The 27,088-nt window shown below is 43.8% G+C and overlaps 1 protein-coding gene across 1 annotated transcript in view; it reads right to left on the reverse strand.

The window, feature by feature from the left end:
* TPO (thyroid peroxidase) overlaps positions 1–27,088 on the reverse strand; it is a 239,484-nt gene that overhangs the window by 38,428 nt on the left and 173,968 nt on the right. Inside the window, exon 12 of the mRNA XM_040348668.1 lies at positions 1,433–1,564. Within this exon, the coding sequence (XP_040204602.1) occupies positions 1,433–1,564 (132 nt within the window). The remainder of the gene's footprint in view (positions 1–1,432; positions 1,565–27,088) is intronic.

Genomic DNA, 27,088 nt, shown 5'->3' on the forward strand with positions numbered 1-27,088 from the left:
TATGTGGGCAACATGCAAAAAAAATTCAAAATATATAAAAAATATATCAGTTTAAACTGATATATTTTTTATATATTTTGAATCTTTTTTGCGTGTTGCCCACATAATCCCACTCCATGAGGTATATTCGAATATTTTCAATTGGATTTAGGTCTGGACTTCGACTGGGCCATTCTAACACATGAGCTGTGGATCTCTGCAACTCCTCCAGAGTTACCATGGGCTCTCCTTGCCCGGCCTGTCAGTTTAGGTGGACGCCCATGTCTTGGTAGGTTTGCAGTTGTACCATACCATTTTCGGATGATGGATTGAATAGTGCTCAGTGAGATGTTCAAAGCTTGGAATATTTTTTTAGAACCTAACCCTGCTTTAAACTTCTCCACATCTTTATCCCTGACTTTTCTGGTGTGTTCATTGGCCTTCATGATGCTGTTTGTTCACTAAAGTCCTCTAACAAACCTCTAAAGGCTTCACAGGACAGCTGTATTTATACTGAGATTAAATTACACACAGGTGGACTCTTTTTACTAATTAGATGACTTCTGAACGTAATTGGTTCCACTAGATTTTAGTTAGGGGTATGAGTGTAAATGGGGCTAAATACAAATGCACGCCACACTTTTCAGATATTTATTTGTAAAAATAATTGAAAACATTTATTCCACTTCACAATTGTGTGCCACTTTGTGTTGGTCATATAAAATCAGAATAAAATACATTTAAGTTTTTGGTTGTAACATGACAAAATTTGGAAAATTTCAAGGGGTGTGAATACTTTTTCAAAGCACTGTATATTAATTTCAGACTTGTCTGCCTTGGTTCATATAATTTTAATATATTTATGGGGTATGGAATCAAATTTCTGCTTATGTGCACGTGTTTATTTTAAGAAATGAGTGCCATTTAAGGAGACAGCACACTTTCTTATTGTTATTGGCTATTACTTCAGACCTGGTGTTCAGGTGTAATTGAGTGCAGCAGCTCCAATTTATATACAACCAAGCTCGAGGTTCCTCTTTAGATTGGCTAAGTATTTATATTAATGCATTATCTATCTATCTTGAACTCTTAGGGCTCCAGTTGGCTAGGTGGACATTTTCCACTGCGCTCTAAGCATTAAATTGCACATTTTTGGATAACACTTAAAAAGCAAATGCGGCCTTTCTCAATGTAATTTCTATAAACACACATCTTAAATTAAACCTGAAATTACATGGAATAACTGGTGTTTGGAAAATATGTGTTTATCAGAGACCATGCTGTATTCCAGAATATAAGGGAAGTGTTTTTTGAGCTCTAACATTTATTCTTGGCACGGTCCTCTATGATTAACTAGAGATGGCAGAAGCTACTTAAGCACATATGTTTAATGGAGAGTGGAGCTGCACCAGATCCCACAGCAAGTAAATAATGAAGTGTTACAATGTATTACCTATACAAATCCTTTTATCTTCAGCGAGTTGGTATGGATCTGTGCAGAAACATTCATAGCTACCCGGGGTGTTCTTGCATGTAGCAGAAGAATGGCATGGGGGATTCACTTCATCCAAACATTCATCGATATCTAAAGAAAAATACGAACAATAATGTTTTGGCAGTCTGTGTAAATTACATCTATAACTTATTAAAGGCTGAGGTTAATGGGGAATGGGCTGCATCCTATGGGGTTTTATAATACAGCTGGCCAAGAAAGTTCTTGCAGCATTATTTTTTGGCAATATAGGACATCGTACTAATTTATAAGACAGTAGAGGGTTCCGAAAGCTGAAAGATATGAAGATAGCATTTAGATACTTTCTGAACACATCGCTGCATTATGGATATTTAAAGGGTTAGTTCACCTTTACAAAAAAAACTGTCTATGCAGGTAAGGGTGTCTGTAAAAACAAACTGTGAAGCTTTGTCTAAAGTTGGATAATGACCCAGGTGTAGGCTGTCTATGTAACATTCAAAGCCTTGCCTAAGAACTCTCAGAGATGGCATCCACATGACCTGCCTTGTTGCTACACCACCATCACAGGAGTGAGCTCTCAAACCCCCACATGCACAGTTCACTATCTCCATTGCAGAATTGATGAGCTCTGAGTTACTGTGACAAAGAACAGAGTGCACAAGAAAGGGTTTTTGAAACTGAGAAAGAGCTTGCTCCTGTAATGGTGGGGGAAGCAGTAATGGCTTGAAATGTCTTATCAATGTCCTAGCAACAAAGCAGGACAGGGAGATTCCAACTTTTGCAGGTCTGACTAGAAAAAAAAGCTCACTCCTGTGATGATGGCTAAGCAGTAACAGCTGGGAGTATCTTTGTATTGTCCTAGCCAGTGGTGTATTTAGGTTTTGTGCTTCCCTAGGCCTGAGTAAACTCATGACCCCCTATCCAAAATATGACCCACCCCTTCCTGTCAATGCCACACCCATTCCTGTTTAAGACCCACCCTGTCATCTTTTTGGGATGGGGACAGAGGTACGCCATGGGAGAAGGGACAGAGGGATGACGTGGGGGAGGGACGCTGTGGGAGGAGGGACGCCGTGGAGGGAGGAACACCGAGGGAGGACTGACAGAGAGATGCTGTGGGATGAGGAGAGAGGGACGCTGTGGAAGGTGGGACAGAGTGATGCTGAGAGAGGTGGGACACCAAGTGGAAGGAGAACAGAAGGACACTGTGGTGGGAGGTCAGAGGGATGCTGTGGGATGAGGGACATATGCAAGCAGTGAGAGGAGAACATATGGATGCTGTGGGAGGAGGACAGAGATGCTGATTTGGGGGAGGGGAGGTGCTGAGGGTTGGTTTGGAAGTCTCTACTTCCTTCCGGTGCTCTCCCTGGTCCCACTCTCTGGTAACGTCATCATCTGTGTCTCCACGCTGAACCTGGTTGTTTCCTGGTGTCCACAGGATGGATTTCTCTCCCTGCCTGCAGATCCGTGGATCAAGATGGACCTAAGACTGGACCGCACCACGCATCATGAGACCCCAATGAGCCTGTTTTGTAATTGTGTATTGTAAGTGCATTTCTTTTGAGATTAAACATAGTATCTGACATATTGCACTTAGGGAAGACAAGGAAAGGGAAGCGCCACCTAACAGAGTTGGCTTTTCTCTGAGGACAGCTGCCGCCCATCATCTTCCCATGTCCTTCCTTTTTAGGACTGGTAATTTGTACCACTATATGGACTATAAAACTGTGACTGTTTTCTAGACATATACATTGCCCGCTTTTTAAGTGTTCGGTAGTACCAGTGTTTGCGCTAACAGTTTATTCCAAATTTCTGTACTTGGAAGTGGAGAAGGCTTGTGCTAGTGGGGAAGTGGTCGGATCCCCCCCAGTACATGTCCTCTCCCCTTCCAAAGCACACCCCAGCACATTTTCCCTTACTCCTCCACCCCTCCCATCACTCCACCATGTGTGCATCTGTGTTATTATCCCCCCTCCACTCCTTCCTGGTTACTGTGTCCCCCTCTACAGTATCTATAAACTATACACAGACCTTAGATCATCAGCACGGCTCTTGCAGTGAAATCTACCCCTCCCCAGCCCCTCCTTCTCCTGTCTGTGTACATCAGAACTTTGGAGCTGGGAGGGAGAGGAGGTTCCTCGGTTTACTGTATACAGCTGTCAGTGGGGAGAGAGGTGTTTGCTGCAACAGAAGTGTGATCGTCACATGTGGGACGTCAGGCGGCAGATGTCCCGGGTGCCCACGCTAGCGCACTCCTGTCAGCCCAGTTACCGGAGCTCAGTGCCAGAACTTGCTCTGGCACTGGGCTCCTGGATTCAGTCTGAAGTGATGGTCATGTGTTTGGGAGTCGGGTGGAGTGGGCTTTTTTTCAAGTGGGGGGCGGCCCGCTCCGCAAAGTGCCACCCCAGATCTGTGCCTTGTCGGCCTAGGCCAAGACACAGCACTGATCCTAGCAACAAGGCAGGACAAGGGGTACCATTTCTGGAAATCTTGAATCAGAGAAAGAATTCACTCCTGTTATAGTGGCGGAATCAATAACAGCTGAGAGTGCCTTAGCAGCATCCAACCAAGACAGGATGGGGGGGGGGGGTACTACCTCTGGGAGTTTTTAGCCAGGCTTCGGGAGGTTTGTAAATGGCCTACACCTATCCAAGACATTATTCAACTTTGGTCAGAGCTGCGCATTTTGTTTTTATCTACAGGCACACCTTACCTACAGTGGCAAACTAAGCAGCTATGTGCATTGCCCAAACACTACATGGCTACAGCCTACAGGCATTTTTTTTACCTTTGCGCCAGAAACCTTAAATTTTCCAATCAGTACTAGGAGGCATTGGTGCTCCACAGTAGACCTGCGACTACTTGCTGCCCTCAGCACCTTATAGAACAAAAATGCTAAGTATTTTACTGTGTTAGCAATCAGAATCAGAAGTGGGTTTTAGAACTGTTTCAGAATTGAGGAGGGGATCTAAGCAATCCAAATGCTTGCATCTTTAATGACTACATAAGCCAATAATGGGTATCACTTTAACTCTAAACTTCCTGCCTAAAAGAAATGATAAAACACAACCAAATCATGTTATTAAAGCTAAAATCAAGGAATTCAGCTCCTTTGTAAGAGGTGAAGGCACACTGAGTTAAGTCCAACAAGGTGCATGATCCTACCTGGAATTTCCTCTATTATTTACAACTGACAAGTTAATGGCGCTGCTGAGGATACACTCTGGGCCGTGTAATTACATGCCCCTGTTAAACAGGGGCAGAAAATTGGGCCTTGGGTGGTGGTGGTGATGCCACAACACTGTAACACCTCACAGATACTCTTGTTGGGTGCAGGAACAGGCCCTGTTGTGAAATGTATTTAAAAAAATGTTAATTACATGCCCCTGTTGAACAGCGGGAGAGAAATTGGGCCTTCGGTGGTGGTGCCCCAAACCAAAAAATTTGATTGTTGGAAGCTAGCATCATCAAGACTGAGGAGGAATAGGAATAGGATAGTCAACATAGGCAGTCTTTAAGGGATCCCAGATCCATAGGAAATTCAATCAGTTACATCAGCATCAGGTGCTTGATAGCTGCTGATCCAAGACTTTTTGAATGTGAATTTGATCCGTTACAAGCACTCCAGCAGCACTGAATGTGCATTCAGAAAGCACCCTGGATGCAGGATAGACCAGTAGCTCGATTGCATGTTGAGCAAGTTCTGGCTAGTGGTCCATCCTTAAGACCCAGTAACCCAGTGGATGCTCTGTTGGAAAGGTCTCCAAGTCTGTTCTTGCCCCTAGATATTCCTGCACCTTATAATGCAGACGCTGGCAATGGTTGCTTGAACCGATCAGACCTTGCTTTTCTAGTACATTGTCTTTAAAAAAAATGCAATAAATTAGAGTGATAAAATATTTAATATGTTACAACACTTTTGGTTGTTAACCACTTGCCGACCACCAGCAGTACATACATGTCGGCAGAATGGCTAGTGTGCGCAAAGCAACGTATGGGTACGTTGCTTTAAAATTCATGGCTTGCGCGCCCGCCGCAAGCTTCATGTTTGTGCCCGCGGGACTGATCACCTGCTCCCTGTAATCGGGAGCAGTGATCAGTGTTGTGTCACAGGAAGCCCAGCCCCCACACAGTTAGAATCACTCCCTAGGACACACTTAACCCCTTCCTTGCCCTCAGGTGGTTAACCCCTTCTCTGCCAGTGTAATTTACACAGTAACAGTGCATTTTTATAGAACTGATCGCTGTATAAATGACATTGGTCCCAAAATAGCGTCAAAAGTGTCCGATGTGTCCACCATAATGTCGCAGTCACAATAAAAACCGCTGATTGCCGCAATAACTAGTGAAAAAAAAATATAAAAATGGCATAAATCTATCCCCTATTTTGTAGACACTATGGGTCAGATCCACAGAGCGAGTACGCCGACGTATCTACTGATACGCCGGCGTACTTTCAAATTTCCTGCGTCGTATCTTTGGTTTGAATCCTCAAACCAAGATACAACGGCATCTGGGTTAGATCTGACAGGCGTATGGCTTCGTACGCCTTCGGATCTTAGATGCAATATTTCGGCGTCCGCTGGGTGGAGTTCTCGTCGTTTTCCGCGTCGAGTATGCAAATTAGCTATTTCCGACGATCCACGAACGTACGCGCGGCCGTCGCATTCTCTTACATCGTCTCTAGTCGACTTTTTCCTGCGTATAGTTAAAGCTGGTGTTTTGCGGCGTATAGTTAGACTTGCCATGTTAAGTATGGCCGTCGTTCCCGCGTTTATTTTGATTATTTTTTTTGCGTAAGTCGTCCGTGAATCGGGATGGACGTAATTCATGTCTATGTTAAAAAATATGACGTCCTTGCGACGTCATCTAGCGCAATGCACGGCCGGAAATTTAGGGACGGCGCATGCGCAGTTCATTCGGCCCGGGGACGCGCTTCATTTAAATGAAACACGCCCCCTACTTGCCGATTTGAATTAGGCACCCTTACGCTGCGAGATATAGACTACGCCGCCGTAACTTACGGCGCAAATTCTTTGAGGATTCGAAGTTTAAAAAAGTAAGTTACAGCGGCGTAGCGTATCTCCCATGGATCTGGATCTGCCCCTATAACTTTTGCACAAACTAATCAATATAGGCTTATTGCATTTTTTTTATCTAAAATATGTAGAAGAATACATATCAGCCTGAACTGAGAAAAACATTTATATTTTTTTATATATTTTTGGGGAATATTTATTATAGCAAAAAGTAAAAAATATAGCTTTTTTTTCAAAATTGCCACCGTTCTTTTGTTTATAGCGCAAAAAAATAAAACCACGAGGTGATCAAGTACCACCAAAAGAAAGCTCTATTTGTGGGAAAAAATGACGTAAATTTTGTTTGGAAACCACGTCGCACGACTGCGTAATTGCCAGTTAAAGCGACGCAGTGCCGACCTACATGATCTACAACTATAGCAAGGGCATTCAACTTTGGTCAAAGCTGCACTGCTTGTTTTTATCTACAGATGCCCCATTCCACCTGACAATTCCTTAACCAAGCTAACGATGTATGAGTGGAAAACCAGAATAGATGGGTAAATGCTTCCAGATGCATGTTTATAAACTGGTACTTGTTAAATCAGTGTATGGGGGTCTTTAAATACATGTTGTGGAATTATGTTATCTGAACCAAAAATTCCTATATTAAAATAAATTACCAGACTAGGCGCTACTTTGTAAATTGTCCACCATATTCATTTTGATCCTGCATTAAATATAAAGAGAATATGGTTAGATTTCTGTGATTCTTCAAATGTTTTTGGTGTGCTGACTTGTGTTTCTGGATGGTCATGATATTCCTCTTGTAAAATGTAATATTCATAACAGTGAAATTAAATATAATAATATTGGAAGTCACTGAGGCATTCAGAGACTATGTCACAGAACATCCATTATACATCTAATATCCATGTATCCAAAATTAGGTGATACATTATTAACTGCATTACAACATTTCCTACAGACAACACTATTTAAATTTCCGAAATAAAATTCAATTAAGTGTGCTGAGCTTTTAAATGTTTAATTGATCTTGTGTTTTTTTTTCTCAGGGAAAGAAAAGATATTCCTTATTGCTAAAACATTCATTTTGCCCACTTTTGATTCATTTTGGTTATCTGTCACAATCTTTCACATAACTCAATACAAATATATTGTCAAGCAAAGTTGTTTAAAGCCCAACTCCAGCTTAATCATTCCCCAGCAGCTTTTAAAACAAAAAGCATGTCAGTCATCGTGCAGTTTGAATGATGTCCAATTGCATCTAACCCACGTCCCGTGCAGCTCTCTATAGCAGCCTTTTTCAACCGGGGGTGCCTTAGCGAAATAGCTAGAAGTTGATAAAAAATTGTATACAAGCCAGCAGGTGGATCAAGCCTTACCTTAGGACCCCTTTCACACTGGGGCGTTTTTTCAGGGGCTTTAGCACTAAAATAGCTTGTGTAAAGCGCCTGAAAAATGCCTCATCTGTAGTCTCAGTGTGAAAGTCTGAGTGCTTACAGGACGTTAGATAAAGTCCTGCAAGCAGCATCTTTGGAGCGGTTTGCGAGCCATGTATACTCCGCTCCTAAACCGCCCCTGCCCATTGGAATGCATGGGCAGTGCTGCTGAAGCGCCTGCAAAGCGATTTTAAACCTTCTAGGGGGTTAAAAGTTCCCCACTCCCGCCTAAACAGCCCACAGTGGTAAAGTGCCACTAAAACTAGCAGCGCTTTACCGCTACTGCCCCCGCTGCTTCAGTGTGAAAGAGATTTTAGTATGGATGCACTGATACAATTTTTTCAACATCGAGTATGAGTACTGATACATTTTTGCAGGTATTCGCCGATACTGATTACTGATACCTGTCGCCTAGGAAGAGGGGTGGTTTGGGAGGTGGCGAGGGTTGTTGTTTGGGAGTTGGGTGACGGCGGGGTGGAAAGGGAGGGGTAAGTGAGAGCAAGGTAGTTGAGGGTGGGGTGAAATAGGTATAGTGGGGTGGGAGCGTTGGGATGGAAAAAGCTGTGATCGCTGGGGGGGAAGAGGATGGGGATAGGTCAGGAGAGTTATTGGGAGACATGGGGGCAGATGTGACAGCTGGTAGAGGGAAGGAGGAAGCAACAGGCAGAAGTGACTGCAGGCATGGTACAGGAGACAGACAGAAGCCGCAGGCATGTTACAGGAGACAGACAGAAACCGCAGGCAGAAGTAACTATAGGCATGGTACAGGGAGACAGCCAAAGACTACAGGCATGGCACAGGAGACATTGAGAGACTGCAGGCATGGTACAGAAGACAGCCTGAGACTGGAGGCATGGTACAGGGAGACAGCCAAAGACTGCAGGCATGGTACAGGAGACAGCCAGAGACTACAGGCATGGTACATGTGGCAGTCAGGGACTGCAGGCATGGTACAGGAGACAACCAGAGACTGCAGGCATGGTGCAGGGAGACAGCCAGAGACTACAGGCATGGTACAGGAGGCAGTCAGGGACTGCATGCATGGTACAGGAGGCAGTCAGGGGCTGCAGGCATGGTACAGGAGGCATGAGTAAGCATCTATCTATGATGTGAAACATGTCAGCTTTTTTGTCCCCTGTGTCCACTTTCTACCATTGATTGCAGTGTTGCATGAATTTTTGGATGTCATACAGCTTTGGATTTTATCCTTTGTTCATTTTTGTTTACAAAAATTGCCTATCAGAGTGCGGCAGACCAGGATCATTTCTTTTTTCCATGGATCAGCGCAGAGTCTGCACCTGTCAGTACTACAGGGCGGGAGCACAGTATAGGTCACAGGGCTTGGATCAGTACTCTTTTCCATGGTACAGGAGGCAGTCAGGGACTGAAGTCATGGTACAGGAGACAGTCAGAGACTGCAGGCATGGTACAGGAGACAGCCAGAGACTGCAGGCATGGTGCAGGAGACAGTCAGACTTCAGGCATGGTACAGGGAGAGAGCCCTGCTGCTCAGTACAACAGAATACCACCCGTAGAGTGTCTTCATACAGACCCCCCGTTCTCTGTCTCAGCATCCAGCCAGGGAGAGCCTGGCTCCAGTGTGGACAGAAGTCAGAGCTGAAGGAGTGAGGTGTGCGGCAAGGAGACGAGGCTTGTAGGCTGTTAGGCTGGACTGCCTGCACCATGCGATGCCACCCGGAGGGGGAGGCAGGGATGGCACTTTTCCGGAGGGGAGGAGGAGGCGGTGCTCTCTCGAGCGACGTCACTTCCAGTATCGGTTTCCGGTTTCGGAGCATTTTCACGAGTACCGATACTCGCGAAAATGGCTAGTATAGGTGCTGATACCGTTACCAGTATCGGTATCGGTACATCCCTAGTTTTTAGTTACACAAAGCCACGGGTTGATTATGCATCATTACAACTAGGAACTGGAATCCTAACAGCCAATGATGGCATCAGTTATTAATGTTATTAATGATGTCTGTCACCTCCACAGCATCCTTGGGTGACCCTCTGCCTCTCTCCCTCAGCACTGGGGTGACATTAGCTGACTGATGTAGAGAGATTGAGGGAGAAGAGAAACATTGGAATACTAGTCAGCGGTGGCGGCTGGTGCTCAGATTTTTCTTTGGGGGGGGGGGGGGGGCGCATAAAAAACTGAAAAATTCTGAAAAAATCATTACAGCCACTGTGCCATCAAACACAGCCACTGTGCCATCAAACGCTGCCACTGTGCCCATAAAATGCTGCCACTGTGCCCATCAAAGCTGCCCACTGTGCCCATCAAACGCAGCCACTGTGCAATCAAACACAGCCAATGTGCCATCAAATACAGCCAATGTGCCATCAAACACAGCCAATGTGCCCATCAAACGCAGCCACTGTGCCCATCAAACGCAGCCACTGTGCCCATCAAACGCAGTAACTGTGCCCATCAAATGCTGCCACTGTGCCATCAAATGCTGCCACTGTGCCATCAAATGCTGCCACTGTGCCCATCAAATGCTGCCACTGTGCCCATCAAATGCTGCCACTGTGCCCATCAAATGCTGCCACTGTGCCCATCAAACACTGCCACTGTGCCAATAAACACAGCCACTGTACCCATCAAACCTAGCCACTGTGCCCATCAAATGCTGCCACTATGCCATTAAATGCAACCACTGTGCCCATTAAATGCTGCCACTGTGCCATCAAATGCAGCCACTGTGCCCATCAAATGCTGCCACCGTGTCCATCAACTGCTGCCACTGTGTATGACGCTCACAGTTCACCTATGTTGAAGCCTATGGCCTATGGCTCTAATCAGGTGCTTCAGAAACACCCCCCGCTGCTGCAATTCAGGCATTCGGCGCCCGAAACAGAGCCGGGCACCTGAATAGGGGGTGGCAGCGGCGGCCATGAATAGATTCATGCTTTGCATGAATCTATCCATTTATCATAGAGTGGGTGGCTGGAGAGAGGGGGCGGCACCCGTGCGCCCTTATGGATGCACCGCCACTGCTAGTCAGTACCAGTGTGCAAAAGTGTATTTGCTTTGGAAGAATAAATCACCTCTAACATCGGGTGTCCTACGTGTGGATGTTGCTGGGTTGGGTAAAACTATTAAAATCGTTTTTTTTTTTACATTTTAGAATGGGGTGCCTTGAGGCTGTCCATTTTAAAGGATGCCTTGACTGAGAAAAGGTTGAGAAACACAGCTTTACAACATTCAGGAACCTCCTAGTGTTTGTGGAAAATCTTTATTTTACCAATATGCATTTTTTATATAAAGTGCAGCCATGACACTGAGCTTGCAAAGCATGCTGCATTTATTACAATACTTAGCAATACCGGCTTTTTGCCAGACTCTGTTACCTGACCAATTAAGATGTTCCTGGCTCTATTATGAGAAGACGGGGGATTTGTTTCTGCTATTCAAATCAATTTTTTAGTCACACCCTTGCAGTAAAAGGAATCACAGTACTCCAGCCCTTCCTTTGATCTTCACCTACTAGCTGCAAGTATTAAATATGTATACAGTATGCAATTGAAATTTTTCCATGATTGAAGCTGGATACAAAAATAAATGTGAAGTTTTAATATTAACCACTTGACCCCTGGAAGATATTGCCCCCTTCATGACCAGGCCATTTTTGCGGTATGGCACTGCGTAATTTTAACTGACAATTGCGCGATCGTGTGACACTGTACCGAAATAAAATGTATGTCCTTTTTTTCCCACAGTTAGAGCTTTCCTTTGGTGGTATTTGATCACCTTTTTACTTTCTGCCATACAATACATCCAATACAATAAAAAAAAAAAACGAATTTCTTCATCAATTTAGGGCAATATATTTTCTGCTACATATTTTTGGTAAAGAAATCCCAATACATTGGTTTGGGCAAAAGTTATAACGTCTAAAAACTATGGGATATTTTTCTTTATTTTTTACTAGTAATGGCGGCGATCAGCGACTTGCAGCGGGACTGCGATATTGTAGCAGACAAATCGGACACTGACACTAACTGAGAGTCTTGACACTTTTTGGGGACCAGTGACACTAGCCCTAGTGATCAGTGCTAAAAATATGCACTCTCACTGTACTAATGCCACTGGCTGGGAGGGTGTTAACATCAGGGGCGATCAAAGGGTTAAATGTGTGCCTAGCCTGTGTTTTACTAGACTGTGGGAGGTGCTTGTACTAGCGTAAAGAAAAGATCGGTGTCCCTGCTTTGCAGGAACACCGGATCAATGCTTTCCCTATCGACAGAACAGCAATCTGCCTTGTTTATATAGGCAGACTGCCGTTCTGCCTGTGTAACGAAAGATCACCATGTGCCGGCGGACATCAAGCCTGCGGTACATGGAAATCAGCTCCCGCTGTGTATAATCACAGCAAGAGCGGGGCCGCTAGTGGCGCGCCCTCAGCCCAGAAGTTCTGGATCATGTACTAGGTACGTGATGCAGTGCTGTTGAGCCACCTTTCCATTGTATATCTGAGGCCTCATACACACGACAGAGTTTCTCGGCAGAATTCACTCGGTCAAAACCCGGATTCTGCCGAGAAACTCTGTCGTCTGTACAGTTTTGGCTCGATGGAGCCGCCGAGGAACTCGACGAGAAAATAGAGAACATGTTCTCTATTTTCTCGTTGTCCGCGTTGTTCTATGGGCGAAGGCGGCCCGCCGAGCTCCTCGGCGGCTTCATCCCAAAACTCGACGAGGAACTCGACGTGCCAAGCACGTCGAGTTCCTCTGTCGTGTGTACGGGGCCTAAGTGATATGGTCAGCAAGCGGTTAAGCAAAATTATGATATTATGATAGTATGAGCGAGGCTGTGCCAGCTGTGTGTTTTTACCTAGAGAAGGTGTCACTTGTTTCTGTTGCACATAACTAGGAGATAGGCACTCCCAAAAAGATTGGGAAACTGTAACGCCCCACTACACTCTCCCTCAGACCTCCCCCAGGCCCTAATCCTTCTCTCTTTACTTGTTGTACATGTGTGCTCAACTTTTTGATTTCCAGATGTATTCTTCTACTTGGCCCTTCTCCAACCTGGGCAGTCTGCAGCGATGCAGTGTGTTGTGATGCCCCTCAGGGGATGGAGCCATGATACCCTCCACTTGTAGGAATAGAGTTGAATGACACTAGGGGGCTGTTTTACTAAAGGGTGTTAATTTTTCAAAGGAAATTTTCCCCTAGTTTAATGAATGAGGTAAAGCTCTGTTGACTTCCATCATCCAATCATTGTGAAACCAAAATACATTTTTTTTATTATTATTTTTTCTTGCACATGATTAGGTATTCTTTGCAAAGTGAATTTTTGCCTCATTAACTAAGCTAAGGGAAATTTCCCTTCCAAAGTGATTTTTTTCCCCAAAGTGAACAGTATTTGACTTTAGTAGTGCAACCCCTAGGAGTCATTCAATCTGGGGGAGGACCAGTTCTGGATCACAGATTGGTTTAGTCTGTGGGGAACAGTCCTGGAGGTGAGTATTGTTGTCTTTAGTAGAGCAACCCCTAGGAGTCATTCAATCTGGGGGAGGACCAGTTCTGGACCACAGAGTGGTTTAGTCTGTGAGGAACAGTCCTGGAGGTGAGTATTGTTGCTTTTGCATTTTAAAACCTGCTGGGGAAGCAAAAAAATAAATTGTGACCTATAACAGCCCATGCTAATTCAATGTACTGAAGTAAGATTAGTGCAAAAGGATCCTTCCTGTACGCCTTGTAGAAATTTGCACTTTTTGCCATGCTCCTAACCAGTGGCGGCTGGTGCTCAAAATTTTTGGGGGGGCGCAAAGGAAAAAAAAAATTGCAGTCTCACTGTGCCCAAACGCAGCCACTGTTACATGCCATCAAATGCAGCCACTGTGCCATCAATTCGCACCACTGTGCCATGCCATTAAACGCAGTCACTGTGCCATGCCATCAAATGCAGTCACTGTGCCATCAATTCGCACCACTGTGCCATCAATTCGCACCACTGTGCCATGCCATTAAACGCAGTCACTGTGCCATGCCATCAAATGCAGTCACTGTGCCATCAATTCGCACCACTGTGCCATCAATTCGCACCACTGTGCCATGCCATTAAACGCAGTCACTGTGCCATCCATTGTCACCACTGTGCCATGCCATTAAACGCAGCCACTGTGCCATACATTGTCACCACTGTGCCATGCCATTAAACGCAGCCACTGTGCCATACATTGTCACCACTGTGCCATGCCATTAAACGCAGCCACTGTCCCATACATTGTCACCACTGTGCCATGCCATTAAACGCAGTCACTGTGTTTTTAAGGGTTGGGCTTGGCCCTTTAGTTCCAGTGAAAGGTACTCTTAGGCCTCGTACAGACGAGGGGATCTCCGCTGGAAACGGTCCGCCGGACCGTTTCCAGCGGAGATTCATCTTCCGGATTTTGATCCGATGGCTTGTACACACCATCGGATCAAAATCCGCACGGAATACATCCGCGGTGACGTGTCGCGATGACGCGCGTGACGCTGGAAGGTAAGTACTTCCACGCATGCGTCAAATCATTACGACGCATGCGAGGGAGGGGAGCAGACGGATTGATCCGGTGAGTCTGTACAGACGACCGGATCAATCCGCTGGAAACGATTCAAGCGGATAGATTTCTTAGCATGCTAAGAAATTTCTATCCGCTTGAAATCGATCGGCCCGACGAATCTCCGCGGAAAAATATCCGCTAGGCCGTACAGACGACCGGATTTCCCAGCGGATAGATCCGGTCGTCTGTACGAGGGTGTCAGCATAACAAGACATTTTGGAAAATGTGGGAGTAGTTTAGGGGTGTTTCATTCCGGTTTAACTGTGACTGCACACCAGTGCACAAAGCAAGGTCCATAAAGACATGGGTTTGCGAGTTTTTGGGTGGAGGAACTTGACTGGGCTGCACAGAGTTCTGACCGCAACCTGATAGAATACCTTTGGGATGAAGTAGAGCAGAGACTGCGAGCCAGGCCTTCTCGTCCACATCTGCCTAACCTCACAAATGCATTTCTGGAAGAATGGTGAAACATTCCCATAGACACACTCCTAAACCTTGTGGACAGCCTTCCCCAAAGAGATGAAGCTTTTATAGCTGCAAAGAGTGGGCCAACTCAATACTGAACCCTATGGACTAAGACTGGGATGCCATTAAACTTCATGTGCGTGTAAAGGCAGGCGTCCCAATACTTTTGGTAATATAGTACATCTGTGAAAGTGACTATCAGTCAGCACATTTATGGACAGTTTGTGATTTTTTTACAGTCTGTAAATATGATGAGCTGATAATTAGTCATTCTGTGTTGACTTTTTAGGTGTAAACAAAGCATATTACTTGTTATGGGTATTGTCAGTCTTTATATATTGTGTTAAATATTGATTGTCTTAGTTTGTAATAGGAGTGCTGTCAATTTTCAGGTTGTCAGTAAAAAAAATGTGCTCCTTCCCCATGTTTTGTCAGTAAAAAATGCTACGGGACGTTGGCAATACTGGTAAATATGCATGGCAATGTCACCTTTATTCAGACTGCGGTATTCATTTGAGATTTCTAATATTGTGTGACAAGCTTATTGAAAAGAAAGGCCGGCTAGAATACAGAAAAAGACAGTATAAATTCTGATCACATTATGTACACTCAATGTAGAAATAAGGCAGGTACTGGACGTCTTATGATACAAGATACAACAGTCATAGCTGAGGTATCTGTTTAGATAGCAGTAGTGGCATTTTACAAAGAAAGGACTCCCACATTTACTAGATAAAAAAAAAAAAATGAAATCCCTGATACAGTATAAAATCGGACACCTTCTCCTGTTTTTATTTGGTACAGAACAACCAGTAAGGAGCTGACTGGAGAGCTCATTGTATAATTGAAATTAAAGGGAACTGTCAGTGATGTTGGCCAGGCCATAAGAAAATCATAGAAAAATCAATACAGCCACACTTATATTAACATTCTCACTGCTATAGAAAACTGTAGAGCAGCTTGGATCTCTTCCAGAGCCTTCACAACATCTGATCATAAAGATCAGGGTCAAATTTACCAAAGGGCACTCCTGGGTTTCTGTCCATGTCCATATACAGGGATGGACTGGCCATTGGGACTACAGGGAGTTTCCCGGTGGGCCGATGGCTCAGTGGGCCGGCTTCAGTGACAGCGGACCGCCGCCCCCCTCCGCTCCTCTGTCTCTCCCTCCCCGTAGCGCTCACCTGGGAGGAACAAAGAAGCAGGGGGAGGACCAGAGGAGCAGGGGGACGACAGAGGAGCATGGGGGAGGGGACAGACAGCTAACTCAACAGCTATGGCCTGGGAGTTTCTCACTTCTGCCTAATCTTGTCCCATTAGGGGGGGGGGGGCACCAAACTGATTCTTTGCCCCGGGTGAAATAATGTCTAGCTTCCCCACTGGTACTGCCTATAAGAGTACCAGTCGTTCTACTCTAATAAAGTAGAAGGGCTAGTGAAGGGGAAGAGGGGGTTTGGGGGGGAGGTGCTGGAGTTGTCCGGCCGCCATGGGAGAGACCTGTCAAAGTGGGCCTGTCTGGATGAAGTCCAGGGCCAAATTTTTTTCCCAGTCCAGCCCTGTCCATATACATGAATGTCTTCTAACAAGCACATTATTTCATGTAGGACTATGTAGCAGGAAAAAATATTATTTGCAATGGTGCATGTTGACATTTTGTTAAGTCAACATGCAGTAAATGGCCAGTGAAATCAATGAAAGCACATAGACACTAAATCATACCTCCCAACTGTCCCTGATTTCGAGGGACTGTCCCTGATTTTGAGCAATGTCCCTCTGCCCCTCTTTCCCCCTCATTCTGGCCTTAAATATATAGTTGTATATAAAAAGCACTTTTTATCTTTCAAACTGTGCTTCCCAGTGCTAAACTGTACATCCAAATTCTAAATGGCTTCATTTGTACATTTTAAAAGTCAATATAAAGGAATAGTAGTGGTAAAAAAAAAGTCCTTGTGGATGTAATTAATCTTTTTTTTGGTTAATACTCCTTTAAGAGGGTGTGGCAAGGGGCGTGTCCTATGCCTACATACATTTGTTAGTAGGTGTCCCTCATTCCCATCTCAAAATGTTGGAAGGTATGACTATTTTTATGTCCCCTAAAAAAGTATATTACTATACTAATACAAATAGTGGGTATGGCTAAGATATGTTACGTATTGGGCGTGGCTTTTAGTCTGATTAGAAACAACAAATAAACGTAACTAGGGAATTATCACAAATTAAATTCTCCCTCTGTACATACTGTGCCGTACTACACACTGCACCCCTGTATACGTTGACCCTCTTTTCCCCTGTACATACTCCTCTCACTCCTTTTTTACACTATCCTCATCTTCGTACACTCTGCCCCCTCTCACAAATACCTCTCCCAGCAGCTTGCGGCTTGTATATATGCATGTCTGTACATAGTACAGGGCAGGCAGGAGGGCACAGTATGGGGGGGTGCACCATACAGAGTGGGCAGAGGGGCACAGTACATTATAGGCAGGAGGGGACAGTGCATGTTAGTCTGGTTGACAAAAGACACAAGTCCATCCAGTTCAACAAAAAATAAAAAATCCCATATACACAATGCTTCACCCACAGTTGATCCAGAGAAAAGGTGAAAAACCCCAGCAAAGCATTCTCCAATTTGCTACAGCAGGGGGAAAATCATCCTGATCCCCTGAGAGGCAATTTTCCCTGGATCAACTTGCCTATAAAAGTTAGTACCCAGTTATATTATGTACACTTAGGAAATAATCCAGGCAATCCAAAGCAGTCTACTGAGCTGGCCAGAACCACCTCTGCAGGGAGTCTATTCCACATTTTCACAGCTCTTACTATGAAGAAACCTTTCCATATTTTTTCCTCTAGATGCAAAGAGGGCCCCCTTGTCCTCTGTGATGACCTTAAAGTGCAGTTACAACAAAAAGGAATTCTGCGCTCATAAAGGTTTACCATTCTAATTCCACATAATGTTTGTGAGGAATAACATTCAGTAGATCTCAGTTTGTTCGGAAGAACCAGTTCTTTATGTAGAAAAAATAAACAAATGTATACAGCACAACGCAAAAAAATGTTCCCAGTGCCTGCATGAAAACAAACACAATGTTTCAGGGCTTCAAGGGTTAAAATTTTGCAATTTTGTTTCCAGCTGCATTCATAGAAAACAACCGTGCTGATTGTAATTGGAGTACATTACCCAGGACGTCACTATGGCGTTTGATGTCACTTCCTAGTTAATATCTGGCATCTGGGCTCCTGTACACTCTCCTGTATGTGTCCAAACGTGCTCCAGCCTCAGTGTTTGCAGCTGCTAGGAGCGCAGCACAGAGATGACAGCCATGGAGAGACAATCCATAGTGTTAACCCATAGAGCGCCAGTGAATCTTTTTTGTATCAATATATGCTTTCTGGACCTTTTTTTCTTGGCCGCTCTGGGTTAGTCCTTGATTGTTTTGGATTGTCAATTTTCTCATTTTCATTTTAACGTGCAGTTATTACGTGTTTCATAATCGGGTCTTTTCTCCCCCCCCCTCCCTTTTTTTTTTTTTTTGTATGTATGATGCAATTTTATAAATTAGGATATATAAATTATTTTAAGCTTTTTTAGATTTTTAAACATGAATAATATTGGGTGTACAGACAGAACAATTAGACTACAAGCAATTTTTAATAACATCAATTTCAATAATGTAAATCTCTCTGTGGATCATAATGAAGTCCCAAGGAGTCAGAATCAGCCTCATAGTGAGCTTTTTGAAATAAATATGAGAAAGGCTTTTTTTCAACTACAAGACGCAAGGCTCTATGAACAGACCCAATGGTGGGACTTGGCCTTTCTAGAAAAATATTTAGAATTAGGTATTACACCTCGGGGTTTAAGAATTAAAAAACAGTGCAGCTTTCTGGATGAAGACCTCACTAAGGAATGGAGGTCTTTGGCAGAATTTTGTACGATGAAATGGATCAAATTATTGGTCACCCAAAGAGAGAGAAAGGTGGAACTGGCACAACAGCAAGTGAGTGAGAAAGAAACACTCCTAAAAGAGTACAGTTCCTCCTGCCTGTTTTCGAAATGGCTGGAAGTACTTAATAGAAACATAAAAAAAGATGAAGATGCGCTTATCCTAAAGAAAACAAGTAAACTAGAGAGGGATCTTTTTGACTACAGTAATTGTCAGGTATTCGAATGGAAGCGTACAGGTAACGACAGACTGGGGGCTCCATTACAGAATACACAAAATAAACAGAAAAATAAAAACAAAAATAATAAACAAAGACCAAAAACATTAGATAGAGAGCGGGTTCAACATCGACCGAGGGCTATTGAACCCTCATTCTCACAGATGAAGAGCAATCCTATTTTAGTAGATACCTTATCTGCTCAGAATGAACATCCCCCTAGTGGGGTTGTGGAAGATAGGGAGTCATTTACTATGGACATTGGAATTACGAATACGGTACTCCCCCTCCTTCCGCCTGAAGTCTCTTTAACCACCGTTGCCACTAATTTAGATGTCACTATAGCGAGGCCCATCAATACCACCAGACCTGTAGAAATTCACAATATTCCCATTAGTAATAGGTTTAGTCCCCTTTCCCGGGACCTCGAGATCTACAAAATACAAGGAGCTAGACCAAAATCCTCAGATGAACTGATTCCCATTCCGTCACAATTGGACCCCCCACTAGGAGATTCATTATCTATTGATCAAAATTTTCAGAAATTACCTCCAAAGGGAGGGAAAGAAAAGAGAAAACTAGAAGAGGACGAAGAGCAGGGACCCGACAGAAGAGACAACAAAAAAGAGAGAGTAGAAAGGAACCAAGTACTGACACCATAAAAATCTACAATCTCTCGTCGCACATACTCTCCCCATTTGAAACTCGGGTCCTACAAAAAGGGCTAAGTTTTTCACCCTCCAGTGGCCCAAATAAATTTGGATTATTTAAGGACTTACATGTTTTCATTCGACAGCTCACATTGAAGCGCCATTTTGCCACTAACCCTTTGGTGAACCAAAATCGTAATTATGTCAGTCAATCGGCGGCACCAACACCCTCACCATCAATTATGCCTGAGGAAGAGGTACTTCAAATTCTTGAAGAACTCTGGGAGGAGGGCCACACAGAGGGCGATGTCGCTATGTCGCAGATAGAACCCTCTATGCAAACTACCACTTTTAAACCAAAATCCACATTTTATCCTAGTTCATCAAAAGGACCTTACATTGAGACCTATTACCAAGCGGTCTACAAAGATTTGGTAGTCCTATGTGAAAAACCGAAGAATACAAAATACCTAAACCTAACACTTGAGGAGAATCTAGCTCTTAAAGCCCTAAAAAATAATGCTGATATTATTATTAAACAGGCGGACAAAGGGGGAAGTATAGTGATCGAAAATAAGATAGACTACTTGAAGGAGGCTAGTCGTCTTCTAGCGGACACTGATACCTATCTGAAATTATCCAAAGACCCCCTCCCGGAATACCAGCAGCTACTAAAAACCCTCATATATACAGCATGGGGAAACGGTGTGCTTACGAAGAGAGAGAGGCAATTTTTTCTCCCGTTCGAATGCAGCACCCCACATTTTTATTTCTTACCTAAAATTCATAAATCACTTATAGATCCCCCGGGCCGCCCAATTATAGCTAGCACGAATAGTTTTCTTTGTGGTCTTTCCATGTATATTGACCACATGTTACAACCCCTTGTTCTCCAACTGCCATCATATATAAAAGACTCCAAAGACGTTATAGATGCTCTCCAACACTACAGATGGGAACCAGGATATTTTTGGGCTTCCCTGGATGTAGCGTCGCTCTATACCTCTATTCCTCATGAGGTTGGAATTAGAGCGGTTCAATACTTCTTAAATAAGAGTGGAGACTTCAATTCTCTCCAGTCTCAGTTTTTACTGGAGTCAGTTGAATTTTGTTTAAAGCACAACTACTTCACGTTTTGCGAGCAGTTTTATTTACAATTAAAGGGGACTGCGATGGGAGCTAATTATGCACCTGTATATGCCAACCTAACCATGGGTCAATGGGAAGATGAAAACATCTGGCAGAATAATCCCTTCGCAGAATTCATAGTTTACTTCGGGCGTTATATTGATGACGTGATTTTAATTTGGAGTGGGACTATGGAGACTTTCCTTTCTTTTGTTCTATATTGTAATTCTAACACTTTTAATCTAACCTTCACATACGTCATAGATCCCCATGAATTAGTCTTTCTGGACCTAGTGGTAACACACGAACAGGATAAAATAATAACTAAAAATCACAATAAGCCCACTAATGGCAACTCGTATCTTCACTACGATAGCTGCCATCATCCTGTCTGGAAGAAGAATATTCCAAAAGGACAATTCAATAGACTGAAAAGGAACTGTACCCAGGATGAGGAATATATTGAACAGAGTATTCTAATGCAAAAGAAATTTGAGGAAAAATGTTATCCTGAGAACTTAGTCAATGAAGCTTTTTCTTCTTTTCTAAAACCACCTGAGGCAACACTGACCAAAAAACATCCAGTCAATGAAAATACCACAAGATTTGTGACTACCTATAATGATTGCTATAAATCAGTGGCTGACATTATTAAGAAACATTTTAAAATATTGCATTTAGATCAAAGATTGGCTCCAATACTTCCAGCCACCCCGCAGGTTACTTTTCGGAGGGCCCGTACAATTAAAAATATTTTAGCACCGAGCAAAATTCAAAAGAAACCATCAGGCTCTCCCTTGGATATTAGAAGCTATTTTAATGACCGTAAAGAGATTTTTCAGTGCAAAAAACGGGCGTGTCTGACGTGCCAATTTATCACCCACGGCACAGATAAAATACACTTACCTTCTGGAAAATTACTAAACATTAAACATTTTGTAACTTGCTCTACAGAATTTGTAGTCTATGTTTTACGGTGTTCCTGTGGCCTCTTTTATGTAGGCCGAACTATTAGGGCACTACGTGCCAGAATCGGGGATCACCGTCGCCTAATTAAAAAGGGATGTACAGAACATAGTGTTCCCCGGCATTTTAATCTTTGTCATAACAAGGACTTCAAACACCTAGAAGTCTTTGTGATAGAGCACATTCCAAAAGGAACCCTGACCACTAATGAAAGATTCTCCCTTCTGTGTAGAAGGGAGGTCTTTTGGATACATAGATTTGATTGTTTGGCACCCAAGGGGTTAAATGAGGAAATTGAGGTCAATGTTCTCATCTAATCAAAAAATTATCTTCTTTCTGACTTTTTAATTATATGTTTATTCTACTGAATATTTTAGCAATATATTTTATGTTCTACCACTAGAGGGCAGTATAGTAACGGAGTGCTCCTATATAGGTATGTTGGTACCATATATAATGAGAGAGTGTATTATTTTACACAGAGACAAAAATAGCATTGTCTTTTTACATTCATGATTTTAAAAGTATATGAGAATAATAATTTTTTAAAATTTTAAATATTGATGTAAATTGTGTGTGTATGCTTATATTTGATTTTTGTTATGTTATGTTCTTGTCAAGGGTTAAAATTCTCGGTTTTGATACATCATTTCCTGTTCCCCTCCCCTTCATTAAAATCCTCCCCTTTTTTAGTCTATATAAATACATTTTCAATTTTGAGTCCTAATGACTGTGACAAAGTCCTGGATAGGGCGAAACGCGTAGTCTGGGACTGTTTCAAAACCCCTCTTTTATTTTGGAAGACCTAAGTCAGTAATATCAAGAAAAGATTTTCATTTATAATCGCTATTTACAACTTACATTTTTTTTCCTCAATGCAATTTGCACTTTGTCCACTGGAGGGCGCCTAACATTCGGCTGAACTTTTCTCTGCCTGCTTGTCAGCACGTTCCAACAGGAAGATTGTCTCTCCATGGCTGTCATCTCTGTTCTGCGCTCCTAGCAGCTGCAAACACTGAGGCTGGAGCACGTTTGGACACATACAGGAGAGTGTACAGGAGCCCAGATGCCAGATATTAACTAGGAAGTGACATCAAACGCCATAGTGACGTCCTGGGTAATGTACTCCAATTACAATCAGCACGGTTGTTTTCTATGAATGCAGCTGGAAACAAAATTGCAAAATTTTAACCCTTGAAGCCCTGAAACATTGTGTGTGTTTTCATGCAGGCACTGGGAACATTTTTTTTGCATTGTGCTGTATACATTTGTTTATCTTTTCTACATAAAGAACTGGTTCTTCCGAACAAACTGAGATCTACTGAATGTTATTCCTCACAAACATTATGTGGAATTAGAATGGTAAACCTTTATGAGCGCAGAATTCCTTTTTGTTGTAACTGTATTTTGGTGGTGCTTCTAGGTACCTGGATTTCTGCAGCACGGATCGTTTACAGCCCATACAAGGGTCTTAAATATTATATTGGACTATAGTGTTAACCCATAGAGCGCCAGTGAATCTTTTTTGTATCAATATATGACCTTAAAGTGAATAACTCAGATAGTGTTCTGAGTGGGATTCTAACTAGGGACTCCAGAGCTGCAAGGCAGAAGTGCAAGCTACCAAGCCACTGTGCTACCCAAATCCAAATACCAGTCACTTCTAATTAAGATCCTGCAGAGGTATACTTCCACATCATACATATAAAAAGGTTGTTTTTAGGGGGGCGAGGAGGATTCCTCACCGGGGTCCGCGCAAGTTACCTTCCCCTGTTAGGCCAACACTCATAGGGTCTAGGGGTTGAGAGTGTCTAAAGCTTTGGCTTTGTGGTATCCCCGAGGGGGAGAGGGAGGTATAAGATCTCCCTCCCGCCGCTCGGTGATATCAGTTTAGAAGAGGGGGTTTTTTTTTTTTTTGGGAGGTGGGGGGGGGGGGTGGGTGTTATTTATAATTTTTTTTTTTTTCTCCTCTCTTTTTGTGTCTCCCCCGCGCCCCCCACGGTTGTGCTTTGCCCTGACTTTGTTGGTCCTGGAATATTGAGGGATCCCTTGGGGTTTCGTTTCTGGTTTCAGAGATGGACCCACTGGTAGTGATTTCAATTAATGCTAAGGGCCTAAACATACCCGAAAAAAGGAGGATCTTGGTTCAGGATCTGAAGAAAAGGGGATGTAACATTGCTTTGGTACAAGAGACCCATTTCAGGACAGGGGGGCCTTCCTTTCTTGCAGGTAGACCCTTCCCGGTGGTATACCACGCGACGAACCCAGAGGCTAGAAAGGGGGGAGTGTCTATTTTAATCTCAAACAATACCCTATGGTCACTGACAGAGTCTTTGGTTGACCCGGGAGGTCAATACCTGGCCCTGAAAGGGACCATAGGTGGTACGATAATAACACTTGCCACTTTTTACTCCCCCAATACATCTCAAGACCACTTCCTGAGAAGATTTCTAGACAAATTGGCAGATTTTCAGGAAGGACAGTTGATAATGGGAGGAGATCTGAATATGCCATTGTATCCAGAGTTAGATACTTCTTCTGGTGGTTCATCAGTTGCGGGGGGAACCCGCAAGAGAGTCCTACAGATGTTGCAACGGGCAAGGCTAATAGATATATGGAGACTGATGCACCCAGGGGAACGAGACTACTCCTTCTATTCTATCCCACATAAAAGGTATTCGCGTATAGACTATTATTTCATCCCACATAACCAATTGCACTCTGTAAAGGAGGTTGTAATTGGAGAAATCACATGGACAGACCATGCCCCAATTAGTTTAAAATATGTGTTAGGGAACTCACGCCCAGTGGGTGCCGGGCCATGGAGACTGAATGAAAGTTTATTGCAGGAGGAGGTTGTACTAGAAGAGGTGCGGAAGGAACTAAAGTGGTACTTTGAGGCCAATGTGACCCCCAATTGTGACCTGGGAGTGGTGTGGGAGGCCCACAAGGCGGTGATAAGGGGGATACTGATGAAGCATGGGGCGAGGATAAAAAGAGAGAGGGAGACAAAGGTAACAACTCTTATGACAGAAATTGCAAACCTGGAGACAAAACACAAACAGAACCCTAACCCTGCGTTGGAACGGGATCTACGGGGGGCGCGTAGACAAATCACAGAACTACTTTTAAAGCGGGCCAAATGGGCAATACAAAATGGCAGAAGACAGAATTACGAATTTGGTAATAAAAGTGGGAAACAACTGGCCAGGGCTCTAAAGGAACAACAGACTAAAACCTATATCCCGATGATCCAGGGCACAGAGGGGGAGAAAATTGTGTTACCTAGAGAGATAGCAGGGAGATTTGGGGATTATTACGGCTCCCTATCTAACTTGCAAATAAGCTCTCAAGACCAGGCGAAAATGGGTGACTATATAGCAACTTCAGGTACCCCCAGCTTAACATCAGAAATGAGCCAGGAAATGGAAAAACCTATCACAATAGAAGAACTACAGGAGGCAGTGAAAAAGGGGAAGGGAGGGAAAGCACCTGGGCCAGACGGTTATACCATTCATTATTACAGAGCTTTTATGCCCGAACTGGGCTTATTTATGGTCAGACTGTTCAATGGTTTAGGGGATTCTGGTACCTTCCATAACGAATCGCTAAAAGCGGTGATAGCTGTGATCCCTAAGGAAGGAAAGGATCCTTCCCAATGTGGGAGTTATAGACCAATTTCTTTACTGAATGAAGACATGAAGCTCTTTGCCAAGATCTTGGCAGGGCGGATACAGCAGAAGATATCAGGACTTGTCCATAAAGATCAGGTGGGATTCGTGCAGACGCGGGAAGCCCGAGACAATACGGTCAAGACCCTGAATCTGATCCACCTGGTGGGTACCACCCGAACCCCTTGTGTCTTTTTAGGAACAGATGCAGAGAAAGCATTTGACCGGATTAACTGGCAATTTATGTTTGTGGTGCTAAGACACATGGGGTTCGGGAGGAAGATGCTGCGATGGATTGCAAGCAATTATACACAACCAACGGCCCAGGTTAGAGTGAATGGAACACTATCACCTCCCTTCCAACTTTCAAACGGGACAAGGCAGGGTTGCCCCCTATCGCCGCTATTGTTTGCTCTGACTGTTGAACCGCTGCTGAGCCGAATTCGGCTGAACCCCGATATTAAGTTTTTTTTTTTGAAAGGTACAGAATACAAAATTTCAGCTTATGCTGATGACATGATGTTTAGTGTGACCAGCCCGATGGAATCCCTTCCTAACCTGGAACAAGAACTAAGTGTGTATGGAGAGTTGTCAAATTTCAAGATTAACTACGATAAATCGGAGGCGATGGGAGTGGCGATCCCGGAGAGAGAATTGAGGATATTGAAATCAAAATTTAAATGGTCTGATACCTCTCTTACGTACTTGGGGACCTCTATCCCGGCGGACTTAACACAAGTTTTTAAACTTAATTTTTTGCCTTTGCTGTCCAAAACACGGGCCCTCCTGGATGGTTGGCGGAGGGGGTTCCATTCATGGCTTGGAAGATCTAGCATCATTAAAATGAGCATACTACCTAAGTTTCTGTACCTTTTTCAGACCCTCCCGATTGATATACCCAGATCTTTTTTTAGGCAGGCACAGTCCCTTATCAGTGGGTTTATATGGGCAAACAAACGTCCAAGAATCAAGGCCCGCATAATCTCATTGGCCAAACGGGATGGAGGAATAGCTGCCCCAGATATCTATAGATATTATCAAGCGGCATTATTGTGCCGACTTATTGATTGGAGTCGGCATGCTGGAGAAAAGTTATGGCCGGGGCTGGAGCAGGATCAATGCGGCGGTATCTTGCAGCGGTGTTACCGGGGGCTTCCATCAGATACCAAGAGCCATCCGTTGATAGGCCCCACCTTGCGTGTAGCACATAGGCTGTTCGTGAGGGGGGTACTGTCCACGGAGGACTCACCACTTTTTCCAATTTTGGGAAACCCGCAGTTTGAACCAGGGTTAATGAACGGACCCTTTAGTAAAATGAGGGAGCAAGGGTGGTTCCAGGCATCGCACTTTTTGAGGGAGGGTGGATGGATTACCAGGCAGGTGATGGAAGGTGAAGACTTGCCTTACCAGTTGGATTTCTGGAGATCTCTCCAATTGCACCATTTCTTAGACTCTCTAAAACCATCAGCTAGATATGGTCGAAGAATGACACTGTTCGAGAGATACTGCAGTGGGGGAGGGATCTTACGACACTCCCTATCAAGAATTGGTGA

The sequence above is a fragment of the Rana temporaria genome, chromosome 4 (assembly GCF_905171775.1).
Source record: "Rana temporaria chromosome 4, aRanTem1.1, whole genome shotgun sequence".
NCBI classification, from domain to species: Eukaryota; Metazoa; Chordata; class Amphibia; order Anura; family Ranidae; genus Rana; species Rana temporaria.